The 14492-nt window shown below is 39.0% G+C and overlaps 1 protein-coding gene and 1 non-coding gene across 3 annotated transcripts in view; one reads left to right on the top strand and one right to left on the bottom strand.

The window, feature by feature from the left end:
* TDRD5 (tudor domain containing 5) overlaps positions 1 to 14492 on the bottom strand; it is an 87414-nt gene that overhangs the window by 68125 nt on the left and 4797 nt on the right. For both annotated transcript variants that reach the window (XM_060396647.1, XM_042229419.2), the window contains exons 2-4: positions 13486 to 13723; positions 12265 to 12672; positions 10172 to 10365 (exon numbers count right to left, since the gene is read on the bottom strand). In XM_060396647.1, coding sequence (XP_060252630.1) covers positions 10172 to 10365; positions 12265 to 12672; positions 13486 to 13717 — 834 coding nt within the window. In that variant the 5' untranslated portion in view covers positions 13718 to 13723. The remainder of the gene's footprint in view (positions 1 to 10171; positions 10366 to 12264; positions 12673 to 13485; positions 13724 to 14492) is intronic.
* Positions 4996 to 5102, top strand: LOC114117394 (U6 spliceosomal RNA). Its single transcript, XR_003591094.1, has one exon. It is a non-coding gene; the product is annotated as a U6 spliceosomal RNA (small nuclear RNA).

The raw sequence follows: 14492 nt of genomic DNA, 5'->3' as shown, positions 1-14492 counted from the left end.
CAACACCAAAGATATGATCTATTAAAAAAAATAACTGACAAGCTGGACTTCATTAAAATAAAAAGCTTCTGCTCTAAGACAGAATATAAAGACAGTGAAAAGAAAAGTCACAAACTGCAAAAAAAAAAAAAAAAGAAATTACAAAATACATATCTGATAAAGACTTGTCAAACAAAACATACGAAGAACCATTAAAACTCAACAATAAGAAAACAAACAACTTAATTAAAAACAGGGCAAAATATCTGAACAGACATTTCACTATAGAAGATATACAGATAGCAAAGTAAGCATATTAAAAGATGTTCAACACAATGTCATTAGAGAAGTGTAAATTAAAACAACAATGAGGTATCACCATACAGCTAGTGTATATCAGTTGCTCAGTCGTGTCCAACTCTTTGCAATCCCATGGACTGCAGGCCAGGCTCCTCTGTCCATGGGATTCTCCAGGCAAGAATACTGGAGTGGGTTGTCATTTCCTTCTCCAATACAGCTAGTAGAATGATCAAAATCCAAAACATTGACAACACCAAATGCTGATGGGGATGTGGAGCAACAGGAACTCTCACATTGGTGGGAATGCAAGATGATATAGCCACTTTGGAAGTCAGTTTGGCAGTTCCTTGTAAAACTAAACTCTCATCATATAATCAAGCCATCATGCTCCTTGGTATTTACTCAAAGGAGCTGAAAATTTATGTCTACACACAAAACTGCACACAGACTGTTTCCAGCAGCTTTATTCATAACCAAAACCTGAAAGCAAACACGATGTCCTTCGGGAGGTAAATGGATAAACCGCAATATATGCACACAATGGACTATTACTCAGCACTAAAGTGAAATCAGCTAAGAGGCCATGAAAACACATGGAGAAACTTTAAATGCATATTATTAAATGAAAGGAGGCAATATAAAAAGGCAACATACTGTATGATTCCAACTATAGAGCATTCTGGAAAAGGCAGAACTACAGAAACAGTAAAAAGATCAGTGGTTGCTATGGGCTAGAAAGGAGGAAGAGAAGAGCTCATAGAGCACAGAGAATGTGAGGGGCAGTGAAACTATACAGTGTGATATTACAATGTGAATATATGTCATTACACATTTGTCAAAATCCACAGAATTTACAGTATCAGGAGTGAACCCTAATGTAAACTACAGACTTTGAGTGATTATGATGTGTCAGTAAAGGTTCAACTGTAACAAAGGTATCACTCTGCTGCAGGAAGCTCATGGTATAGTGAGAGACCCCGCCTGAACGTAGGAGCAGGGGAAATATGGGGACTCCATGTATTTTCTGTTCAAGTTTGCCGTGAACTTAAAACTGCTCTAAAATTTTTATTTTTAAAAATTAATCCAGAAGAAAAAATAGGGAAAAACCTGCAAAAATCAGATTTAAAACACAAAAATCAGATTTAAATCACTAAATATACATGGTATAAACATGCCCATTAAATGACAGAAACTGACAGAGTAAATAATAAAGCAAGACAACCAAATACTGTCTTAAGGAAACACATTTGAAATATAAAAGAAGTATGTTAAAAATAAAAGTATATAAAAATATACAGTGTTAACATCTAAAGAATGCTAGCATCACTATGGCAATATAAAACAAAGTAAACTTCAAAACAAGGAATATCATGAGCAACAAAAAGGGGTATTTCACAATGATAAACAGGGCAATTCATCAGGACATACATAAATCCTGAATATTGGACTGACTAAAATAGTTCATTCAAGTTGTTCCATAAGATGGTATGGAACAAACTTTTTGGCCAACTCAATATATATGCACCTAACAGAGATTTGTATCTAAGGCTAAAAAGTAAAATAAACAAATCCACAACTATATTTAAATATTTCAACACTGATCCTGCAGCAATTAAAGGAAAAACTAGGAAAACATCAGCGAAAATAAAGAATTCCTGAATGGTACTATAACCAACTTTACTGACATTTATAGAACACTCTACCCAAATATATTAGGTTGGTGCAAAATTAATTGCAGTATTCCATTGTTGAACTTTGCTATTTGATATTGGAATACATTCTTAAATAGATGTGGTTATGTTATACATCATTTTAATATATATATCACCTTATGATTTTTTGGTAATTACTTATTATTTGCTGCGTATCCTACAATTCAAGTCAATTCTGACATTGGAGACAGCATTCAGATTCCATGGCCCAGTTCCACAAGGCTGAGTTCTGCAAGATTGAACACCCATGGCATCCTTTGACGTTAGATGACAATTCCAAGCCCAGGCTGCCACCTGAGCAGTGGCTATAAAGCAGGTTTCCATAACCCTCTCCTTGGGTTCAATTTAATTTGCTATAATGGGTCACAGAACTCAGAGAAACATTTTCAATTACCAGATTACTGGTTTATTATAAAAAGATATTGGCGAAAGAAATGACAACCCATTCCAGTATTCCTGCCTGGAGAATCCCATGGACAGAGGAGCCAAGTGGGCTACAGTCCATGGAGGTCACAGGGAAGTTGGACAAAAGTTAGTAACTAAACAATGACAACAATAAAAAGGTAGAACTCCATACCACACACAAAAGTAACTCAAGGTGAACTAAAAATCTGAACCTAATATCAGAAACCATAAAAATCCTGGAAGAAAACTTAGATAATGAGCTCCTTGTCCTCAGTCTTAGAAATGACTTTTTGGATTTGACACTGAAAGGAAAGGCAGCAAAGGCAAAAACAAACAAGGAAGACTACATCAAACTAAAACCCTATGGCACAAAAAAGACGACTATCCAAAAATGAATGAGAGAAAATATTTGCAAATCTTACATTTGATAAGGTAGTAATGCTCAAAATATATAAAAGAACTTCCACAACTCACCATCAAAGAAAAAAATAACCCTAAAAACTTCAACTAAAAAAAAAGCAGAGGATCTGAATAGACATTCCCCTTGCCCCCGCCAAATGTACAGAGAGCCAACAGGTAAGTGCAAAGGGGCTGCCTGATACAAACAATCATCTGCCCTGGTGGCTCAGATGGTAAAGAATCTGCCTGCAATGCAGGAGACCTGGGTTTGATCCCTGGGTTGGGAAGAGCCCTTGGAGAAGGGAATGGCTACCCACTCCAGTATTCTCAACTGGAGAATTCCACAGACAGAGGAGCCTAGCAGGCTACAGTCCACGGGGTCACAGAGTTGGACAAGACTGAGGGACTAACACAGGGAATGCAAACCAAACCACAATGAAATATCACCTAACACCTGGTAGAATGACTATTATCAAAAAGACTAGAAATAACAAGTACTGATGAAGATGTAGAGAAAAAGTCATTCTTGTGCACTGTTGGTGGGAATGTAAATTGGTGCCTATACCATACAAAATGGTAGAAAGAGGCACCATATCATCCAGAAACCTCTGGGTATTTATCTGAAGGAAACAAAAATACCAACTCAAAAAGGTATCTGCATACCCATACTATCTGCAGCATTTACACTATTTAAGGGTTCATTGACAGACATAAAGAAGTTGTGGAATATGTGTATTAGCCATAAAGCAAGGCGGAAATCCCACAATTTGTAATAACAATGAATGAACCTTGAGGGCATCATGCTAAGTAAAACAAGTCAGTCAAATACTGCATGATCTTACTTACATGTGAAATCGGTTCAACAAAAACAATAAAGAAAACTAAACTCACAGAAACAGAGAATAGATGGGTGGTTGCCAGAGGCAGCATGCAGGGGGTGGGCAAAAGAGGTAAAGGTGCTCAAAAAGTACAAACTTCCAGTTATAAACTAATTAGTCTTGGGGATGTAATGGACAGCATGGTATTTCTTTTATATATAAATATATATACACACACATAGGTATTAACTGTATACTAATAATACTGTATTCTAAAATTAAAAGTTGCTGAGAGTAAATCTTAAAAAGTCCTCACCACAAGAAAAAAAATTTTAACTCTGTGTGGTGATAGATGTTTAGTACACTTATTGTGATCATTTCACAATACATACATATATCTAATCCTGTTTTAATCCTATTGTATGAAGCTAATATAATCTTATATGTCAATTATATGTTTTGTTAATGAATGAAAAATAAATAAAAAGATATAACTCAATAAAAGTCAAATGGAAGAGATACAGAGGGCAAGGTATGTGGGAAGGACTGCAGAATTTTCACGCCTTTTCCTAGCATGCCACTCACCCCGAATCTCTATATGTTCACCACACCAGAAGCTTTACAAACCCTCTGGGGTTTTCATGGAGTCATCGTTACATCAGCATGACTGATTAACCATTGGCTATGAATGAAATTAATTTCCAACTCTTCTACCCTCCTAGGAGGTTTAGAGCTGCACTGAAGCTTTCTAACCTTCCAAAACTAACACCCAAAAAAGATGTCCTTTTCATTGTAGGGGACTGGAATGCAAAAGTAGGAAGTCAAGAAACACCTGGAGTAACAGGCACATTTGGCCTTGGAATATGGAATGAAACAGGACAAAGACTAATAGAGTTTTGCCAAGATAATGCACTGGTCATAGCAAACACCCTCTTCCAACAACACAAGAGAAGACTCTACACATGGACATCACCAGATGGTTAACACCGAAATCAGACTGATTATATTCTCTGCAGCCAAAGATGGAGAAGCTCTATACAGTCAACAAAAACAAGACCGGGAGCTGACTGTGGCTCAGATCATGAGCTCCTTATTGCCAAATTCAGACTGAAATTGAAGAAAGTAGGGAAAACCGCTTGACCATTCAGGTATGACCTAAATCAAATCCCTTATGATTATACAGTGGAAGTGAGAAACAGATTTAAGGGCCTAGATCTGATAGATAGAGTGCCTGATGAACTATGGAATGAGGTTCGTGACACTGTACAGGAGACAGGGATCAAGACCATCCCCATGGAAAAGAAATGCAAAAAAGCAAAATGGCTGTCTGGGTAGGCCTTACAACTAGCTGTGAAAAGAAGAGAGGCAAAAAGCAAAGGAGAGTGCTCGCTTCGGCAGCACATATACTAAAATTGGAACGATACAGAGAAGATTAGCATGGCCCCTGCTCAAGGATGACACGCAAATTTGTGAAGCGTTCCATATTTTAAAAAAAAAAGGCAAAGGAGAAAAGGAAAGATATAAGCATCTGAATGCAGAGTTCCAAAGAATAGCAAGAAGAGATAAGAAAGCCTTCTTCAGTGATCAATGCAAAGAAATAGAGGAAAACAACAGAATGGGAAAGGCTAGAGATCTCTTCAAGAAAATTAGAGATACCAAGGGAACATTTCATGCAAAGATGGGCTCGATAAAGGACAGAAATGGTATGGACCTAACAGAAGCAGAAGATATTAAGAGGTGGTGGCAAGAATACGCAGAAGAACTGTACAAAAAAGATCTTCACGACCCAGATAATCATGATGATGTGATCACTAATCTAGAGCCAGACATCTTGGAATGTGAAGTTAGGTGGGCCTTAGAAAGCATCACTACGAACAAAGCTAGTGGAGGTGATGGAATTCCAGCTGAGCTGTTTCAAATCCTGAAAGATGATGCTGTGAAAGTGCTGCACTCAATATGCCAGCAAATTTGGAAAACTCAGTGGCCACAGGACTGGAAAAGGTCAGTTTTCATTCCAATTCCAAAGAGGCAATGCCAAAGAATGCTCAGACTACCGCACAATTGCACTCATCTCACACGCTAGTAAAGTAATGCTCAAAATTCTCCAAGCCAGGCTTCAGCAATACGTGAACCGTGAACTCCCTGATGTTCAAGCTGGTTTTAGAAAAGGCAGAGGAACCAGAGATCAAATTGCCAACATCTGCTGGATCATGGAAAAAGCAAGAGAGTTCCAGAAAAACACCTATTTCTGCTTTATTGACTATGCCACAGCCTTTGACTGTGTGGATCACAATAAATTGTGGAAAATTCTGAAAGAGATGGGAATACCAGACCACCTAACCTGCCTCTTGAGAAATCTGTATGCAGGTCAGGAGGCAACAGTTCGACCCAGACATGGAACAACAACTGGTTCCAAATAGGAAAAGGAGTACATCAACACTGTATATTGTCACCCTGCTTATTTAACTTATATGCAGAGTCCATCATGAGAAACGCTGGACTGGAAGAAACACAAGCTGGAATCAAGATTGCCGGGAGAAATCTCAATAACCTCAGATATGCAGATGACACCACCCTTATGGCAGAAAGTGAAGAGGAACTAAAAAGCCTCTTAATGAAAGTGAAAGAGGAGAGTGAAAAAGTTGGCTTAAAGCTCAACATTCAGAAAATGAAGATCATGGCATCCGGTCCCATCACTTCATGGGAAATAGATAGGGAAACAGTAGAAACAGTGTCAGACTTTTATTTTGGGGGCTCCAAAATCAGTGCAGATGTTGATTGCAGCCATGAAATTAAAAGACACTTACTCCTTGGAAGAAAAGTTATGACCAACCTAGATAGTATATTCAAAAGCAGAGACATTACTTTGCCGACTAAGGTCCGTCTAGTCAAGGCTATGGTGTTTCCTGTGGTCATGTATGGATGTGAGAGTTGGACTGCGAAGAAGGCTGAGCACTGAAGAATTGATGCTTTTGAACTGTGGTGTTGGAGAAGACTCTTGAGAGTCCCTTGGACTGCAAGGAGATCCAACCAGTCCATTCTGAAGGAGATCAACCCTGGGATTTCTTTGGAAGGAATGATGCTAAAGCTGAAGCTCCAGTACTTTGGACACCTCATGCGAAGAGTTGACTCATTGGAAAGACTCTGATGCTAGGAGAGATTGGAGGCAGGAGGAGAAGGGGACGACCGAGGATGAGATGGCTGGATGGCATCATGGACTCGATGGACGTGAGTCTGAGTGAACTCTGGGAGATGGTGATGGACAGGGAGGCCTGGCGTGCTGCAATTCATAGGGTCGCAAAGAGTCGGACATGACTGAGCGACTGAACTGAACTGAACTACACAGCTGACTCCATTAGCAACCTAATGGAGTTAGGTTGAACCTAAGTAAGAATTAGCAATTCTTAGGTGCTTTCCAAAGTCACCTCATTAAAATAACAAAAGCCACCTTTATTGCTCTCTTTACTTAGGAATTTCCAAAGGTTTTAGGAGATCTGTGTGAGAAAAGGATAAAGACCAAATATGTATTTCTTATAAAATCAGTGTCTTCTAACTCAATACAAAGAAATTTGATTTTTAAGAATGAGCAAAAGATAGGAAGAGACACTTCCAAGAAGATATACAAATGGTGTGTGCACGCATGCTCAGTTACTTTAATCGTGTCCAACTCTTTGCAACCCCATTGACTGCAGTTGGTGAGGCTCCTCTATCCATGGGATTTTCCCAGCAAAATGACTCAAGTGGGTTGCCTTGCCCTCCTCCACGGGATCTTCCCAACCCTGGGATCAAATCCATGTCTTCTGCATCTTCTGCACTTCTTTACCCCTCAGCCATTGGGCAAATATACCCAATATTATTCATCCCTAGAGAAACTTCAGTTAAAGCCATAATGAGATACTACCATGCATCCACTTAAATGGCTACTGTTTTTTAACCTGATAATACCAAATGTTAACAGAGATGCAAGTGGAACTCTTATACATAGCTCACAAAGTAAAATTGTACAGCCACTTTGGAAAGAGTTTGGTAATTTCTTAAAAGTTAAACTTACTCTTTGACCCAAAAATCTAACTTTTAGGTGTTGACCCAAGAGAAATTAAGCCAATGTTCACACAAAGTATAAGCAAATGTTCATAGCAGCTTTATTCATAATACCCCAAACAGGAAACCACCCAAATATTATCTAATGATGAATGGAAAATAAATTGTGGTATATCAATACAGAGAAACAATACTCAATAAGAAAAAGGAACAAACTACGGATACATATTGGATGAATCTCAAAAGCATCCTGTTAAAGAAACTAGACACAAAAAGTTGAGTATTATTTAATTCCATTCATATGAAACTCTTGGAAAGTCACAATTATAGTAAGTATTGGTTGTCTGTAGCTGTAGTTGGGGAAAGAGATCAACTACAAAATGGCATGAAGGAATTCACGGGGGAAGACTGAAATGGTGTTTCTTGACTTTGATGGCAATTACACATCTAGATATATATGTTAAAACTCAAGCTGTACATTTTCAATGGACAGATTTTACTATATATAAATTAAGTTACTAAAGCTAATTTTTTTAAGTTATAGAAAAAAGGACTTTTTTAAACTTTTTATTTTGTATTGGGGTATAACAAATTAACAATGTTGTGATAGTTTCAAGTGAACAGTGAAGGACTCGTTATACACATTACATGTATCCATTGTCCCCCAAACTCCCCTTCCATCCAGACTGCCACATAACATTAAAATAGTTTCATGTGCTATACAGTAGGACCTTGTTGGCTATCTGTTTTAAATATAGCAGTGTGTACATGCCCATTCCAAATTCCCTAAGTATCCCTTACCCCATTCTTCCCTCCTGGCAACCATAAGCTCAGTCTGTGAGTCTCTTTCTGTTTTGTAATAAGTTCATTTGTATCATTTCTTTTTAGATTCCACGTATAAGGGAGGTCATACAACACTTCTCTGACTTACTTTACTCAATATGACACTCTCTATATCCATACATGTTGCTGCAAATGGTATTATTTCATTCTTTCTAATGGCTGAGTGTTATTCCATTGTATACATGACAAAAATTCAGCACCCATTTATGATAGAAACTTTTCAGAAAGTGGGCACAGAGGGAACATACTTCAACATAATACAGGCAATATATGACAAACCTACAGTTAGCATTGTACTTAATGGTGAAAAGCTGAAAGCATTCCCTCTAAGATCAGGAACAAGGCCAGGTTGCCAACTCTTACCACTTTTAGTCAACAGTTTTGGAAGTCCTAGTTACAGCAATCAGACAGGAAAAAGAAGTAAAGGGAATCCAAATTGGGGAAGAAGAAGTTAAATGGTCACTGTTTGCAGATGACATGATACTATACATAGAAGATCCTAAAGATCTACCAGAAAACTACTGGTAACGTTGCAGGTTACAAAATTTATAATACACAGAAATCTATTGCATTTCTATACACTAACAACAAAAGATTAGAAAGAGAAATTCAAGAAACAATTCCATTGACCACTGCATGAAAAAGAATAAAATACCTAGGAATAAACCTACCTAAGAAGACAAAAGATCTATACTCCAAAAACTATAAGATACAGATGAAAGAAATAAAAGATGATACAAACAAGTGGAAAGATACACCAAGTTCATGGATTGCAAGAATCAATATTGCCAAAATGACTGTAATACCCAAGCCAATCTACAGATTCAATACAATCCCTATCAATTACTAAAGGCATTTTTCACAGAACTAGAACCAAAAAAAATCTCAAAATCTGTATAGACACAAAAGACCCCAAATAGCCAAAGTAATCTTGAGAAAGAAAAATGTAGCTGGAGGAATCAGGCTCCCTGACTTCAGCCTATACTAGAAAGCTACAGTCATCAAAACAGTATGATACTGGCACAAGAATATTAATATAAATATAGCTCAATGGAACAGGATAGAAAACCCAGAAATAAGCCCATCCAACTACGGTTAATTAATCTATGACAAAAGAGGCAAGACTATACAATGCTGCAGAGACATCTCTTCAACAAATGGTGCTGGGAAAACTGGACTGTTACATGCAGAAATAAAGCACTTTTATGTCTTTAATTTCCATGACCTTATTTTGAGCTCTACTTGTTCATCTTGCAAACTTAAACCGGGTTTTTGTTGGGTCTAGTCTAATAGTTTTTACTCAAAGTCCTTCAGCATTACAGTCACATTACCAGGACTGCAGTGTCAGGGCCAGCGTTCAGGTGAAGATACTCATGAGGTAAGTGGCAAATATGCTTCTATAACTTTGATGAGAAGATGGAACTAGACATACAGATTTGGGAGTCATCTGCAGAAAATAGTAGAAACCAAGGAGTTGATAAAATTGTACCCTTCTCACTGCCAGGTCTCACTTCTTACTAAACCACAGAGCCACAAAACAATGCTTAAGTTAAATCTGAAATAAGTGAATGACTTGAATTTCAAAAGGGCAATTTTCCCTTGAGAGTTAAGTAATAACCACTAAATTTAAAGACAGTTTTGGTGTATTTACAGCTCCAAACTCAGACATCTTACCTGGTTTAATTTTTCACTGTGATTCAGCCTTGAAGTCTCCATTACATTTGATCTAGAATTCCTTTCCATGTCCAGTATTTGCTTTGGTGGTTCCATGTTTGAAGTGGGTTGTGAAAAGCATGCCTTTGCTACTGGGAAGCCTATGGGATATGACCCTTGTTGCTTCATTCTAAAAGGTTGGGTGAAAATCTTACCTTTTGTGAATAAACGAAGAGAGAAAAATTATCACTACCAATTTCTAGTTTATCTTCTGGTGGCTATATATAGAGGTTAGGCCCTTAGAACTAAAGAGTCAGCTTGTATTTTCATATTATGCTAATCAACTTTACATACAATGGAAATGATTAGTCATCTACAGAACAAAACCAAAAGATAATAAGGTGTTACTGAAAGATTGGGGATTTCTAAAACTCTACTTAAGGACACCTGAAAATCATTACAAAGAGGCAGGACTCAATAGGTAAAAATCAAAAAAGCTGTATCTTGTTTAGGAGACCATTAAGTCTTCAAATAAAGAATCTGCTTGAATTATGTTTTTCAAACTGGATAACCATCTAGTGGTATGAGGGGAGAGGTGGAGAATGAAAAGCTACAGAATAAAGGATATTATCCTAGAGTATAGATTATTTTCTTCAAGATTAGCAGGTAGGGAAACACCACAGGAGAAAGGTATATTGTTAAAAAACATGAAAGATAACTGAACCCCAGCAAGGCCTAGCTCTTTTTTTACCCTAAGATCAAGCTGACAAGAGAAAAAAATTACTTCCAAGATATCCTGATGAGGAATAACGGACTATGGGTGGAGAAAATCAACAATTCAATCACTGGGAAGGAATATCCACCCCCTACAATTCATTAAATTGTCAAACTGCTTTATACAACTCAAACTCATAGAAGTTGAAGAGCATGAGTTACTCTCCCAAAGTTTAAGCACCTCAAGAATACTGACACAGGGAGCTCTCAGGTGGCCTAGTGTAGGATTCAGCACTTTTCACAGCTGCGGTCTGGGTTCCATCCCTGGTCATGGAACAGAGATCCCACAAGTGGCATGGCACAGCCAAAAAATTAAAAAAAAAAAAAAGAATACTGATGCCATTGAGGTTTAGATGCAAAACACTCAGTGGCCCCCATAGTCTTCCTTGACTAGAACCTGTAAACCCCCTACCATATCCTTGTCAAATTATACTTCCCATCACAATTTAAATATTGGTTTATAAATTCATGATAGTTTCATGATTTTTCTATATCAATCTAAAAACACAGATTTTGAGAAAAAGAAAAATCACTGAAATGGGCATAGAGTTCCCCAAATAGTCAGTGAATGGATTCTACACTGTCAAGGGTCTAGAGAGACATCTCATCAATAATCATATTAGTCTTCTGAGCCTTTAAGAGAGACAGTACTTGGGTAGGCAAAGCACTGAATGAGCACTAATAAGAGTTCAGTACCTAACTTCAGCTGTACCACTTTTCTAGCCATGAAATTTTTGAAAAGTCATTCAACTTTCTTGAGTTTTGGCTTTCTGATCTGTAAGACAGTTACTGACCCAACCTGTCTATAGTATGAGAATCCAAGGTAAAATGCTATACAAATACAGTGGTTATCATTACACTACATAAATTAGTACAGTGCCTGCTAGGGTATCAAAGATTCAGTGATAGCCAAGATCAGATAGCAAATGCCACAGACCAGTATTATTTTTTAAACTTTTCATTTTCTATGCTATATTTTCTTTACCTGAACACACATAACTGTTAATTTATAGCACTCCAGAGAGAGCTGATCTTATGTTTTCATAATAGTAGCTACCACTTACTGTGGGCTTACTAAATGCCAGGCACTTTACAAATCTTGTCTCATTTAATCCTCAGCATGACTCCAAGAGCCAATTATTATGGAGATGAGGGGACTAAGGGCTTAGCCATTTTAAGTAACTCGCCTGAGATAACATGGCTAGCAAGTGTTAGAGCCAGGATTCAACTTCAACAAACTAATGGAGCTTAGCCATTACATACATACATATATACACATATGTACAACAGCTCCAAAATTTGCTGATCTGCAATACGGTTACTTGTGCTAATGTGCTTACCTGCAGGCCATCCTCTCTGCTTTTCCTCTGATACACTCTTCTTCAGTGTCAACAAAGAACCTGCTCTGGTCTGCTCCACAGAAACAACATCTGAAGCAGCATTCAGCACTTCGAACATAGAGAGGAAGCCATACTGCACATACTGGAATGATCGTCCAAATCGATTGGCAAATGCATTTTCAAAATCAGAAAGGAGAACAGGAGATAACGCCAAGAGGTCTTTCAACTCGCTCTTCACAACGGCTGGAAGAATAGGGGGCACCCTTCCTCGGTAAGGTACTCGCCGGCGAGAGCTGGGACCAGAGCAAACACTGGCCCTTCCCTTCTGCACAGAGTTTCGAACCTTATGGTTGCTCTTCTGTTTTGCAACTAAATTTGCTATTCCTTTGGTGGACTCATCTGGGATGGCTTAGGAGGTGTGAAGAAAAAAAAAAAAAAAAGAAATCATATTTAGGTGAAAACTGGCTCCCTTCTTCATTCTTTGCACCTGTGGTTATATAATTTTTTGTTCTCCAAGTAGCTTTGTATCTAGGCGGCAGGATAAACATGAATCCCTGGTTACTCCATTTCTTGTATTCTAGACAACAGCTTGTTAGCTTCTCTACTGGAGGATGGAGAACAGTGGAACCCAACGTGTTAACACTGCTACTAATTAACTCCTGAAAGATCTGAAACTCTAGAGATGAACAATAAACTTCCCTACAATGATGTTTTTGTGCCTCATGAAATTTAAAACAAGATTCCATTATTTAAAAATCCCCTTAAGTTTCTCCTCACATAAGATGTTAAAACATGAAATCATATGCAAAACGTAGTTTTTGTGAAAGCACAGCATTCTGGGGAAGGTTTCCTGATTGTGCTAAAGATCTAACTCTGCCCACAACCTCAAAGGTGCCTATGATCTCTCTTCTCCCTCAAGAAAGTAAAATCCCCTGCCTGGAATGCAGGATACTTGCAGAGCTAGAACAATTCTTTAACAAGTGATTATTATTACAAAGTTCATAGACCTCCAAATCTTTTTTTTTTAATTTATATATTTGGCTACAACAGGTCTTCATTGTGGCATGTGGGTTCTTTAGTTGTGGCATGCAACTTCTTGGTAGCAGCATGTGGAATCTAGTTCCCTGACCAGGGATCGAACTCCAGCCTCCTCACTGAGAGCATGGAGTCTTAGCCACTGGACCACCAGGTAAGCCCCAGACCTCCAGATCTTAAACCTACCTTTCAGTATTACAGTACCATCCCCACAGGGGCAGACACTGACAACATCAGGCATGTCCAACACCAGCTCCATTGTGGACCGATACCCAAGGATTCGGAGCGGCAAATGGTTGCCAACCATCAAAAGGTACTCCTTTTCCAACTGCTGTGGGGTCAAACCATCTTTGGTGGAAATGAGAAGTGACCTTATTTCCTTCCTCAGGCATTCCTGTATACGCTCTTGTTCAGACATTGCACCCTACAAGATTTAAGACAGAATCATTGCTCATGAGGAAAAGCAGGCAAACCCAAGAGGAAAAAAAAAAAATAAAAAGTTTAAAATGGCCCAAAGTGGAATATAAACAACTGAGAGGTGCATTTTAAAGGTAAACGAGGCAGAAACAATACCACAAAGGTGCTCTGAAACTTGGGTTTGGGAAAGCTCCTACATAATTCAAAATCTAAATCCCAATCTGTGATGATTAACCCAAGTGTGCCTCACGAAATCCCTGCCGCGACCTAACGTGTGAAAAGTTTAAGTTCCTGGCCCGCTTCTTGGTAAAGCCTTAACTCTGCTTGTCCTGGATCTCACTCTACACTGTAGACTTCGTTGTCAGAGACTCTCTCGCCCACTCTTCCGGAACCAGGACTGGGAAGAAGGCACACGCAGCACGCCTTCCTCCACAGTGCGAGGACTGGGCTCCGCGGAATCACGCTCAGACGGCAGACTTTCTCCAGAGCCCAAACCTACGGAGAGACTCCCCGCGTAGTCTTCCAAGTCAACCACCTTGTCGTTGCGCGCCCTCTCCCAACTGTGCTCGGCTTGGGCGCGAGGTGTTGACCCCTCCCAACCCTACCTCCCAAAGTCCCTCAAGGGGACTGCCCACGGCCCTGGGTAAAAGAGTTAGGGGGGCGGGAAGCAGGCGGAGCACCCTCAGCTGCCGACCCTGCCGACCGACCCTGCCGGCCGCCGCTCACCCTGGCGCTGCCGCTGCCGTTGCGGGCCTGGCAACGTCAAAGGCGCACAC

Source organism: Ovis aries, chromosome 12, assembly GCF_016772045.2.
Source record: "Ovis aries strain OAR_USU_Benz2616 breed Rambouillet chromosome 12, ARS-UI_Ramb_v3.0, whole genome shotgun sequence".
NCBI classification, from domain to species: domain Eukaryota; kingdom Metazoa; phylum Chordata; class Mammalia; order Artiodactyla; family Bovidae; genus Ovis; species Ovis aries.
The sequence above is the reverse complement of the archived record's forward strand: the minus strand, read 5'-3'. Positions and strand labels throughout refer to the sequence as shown.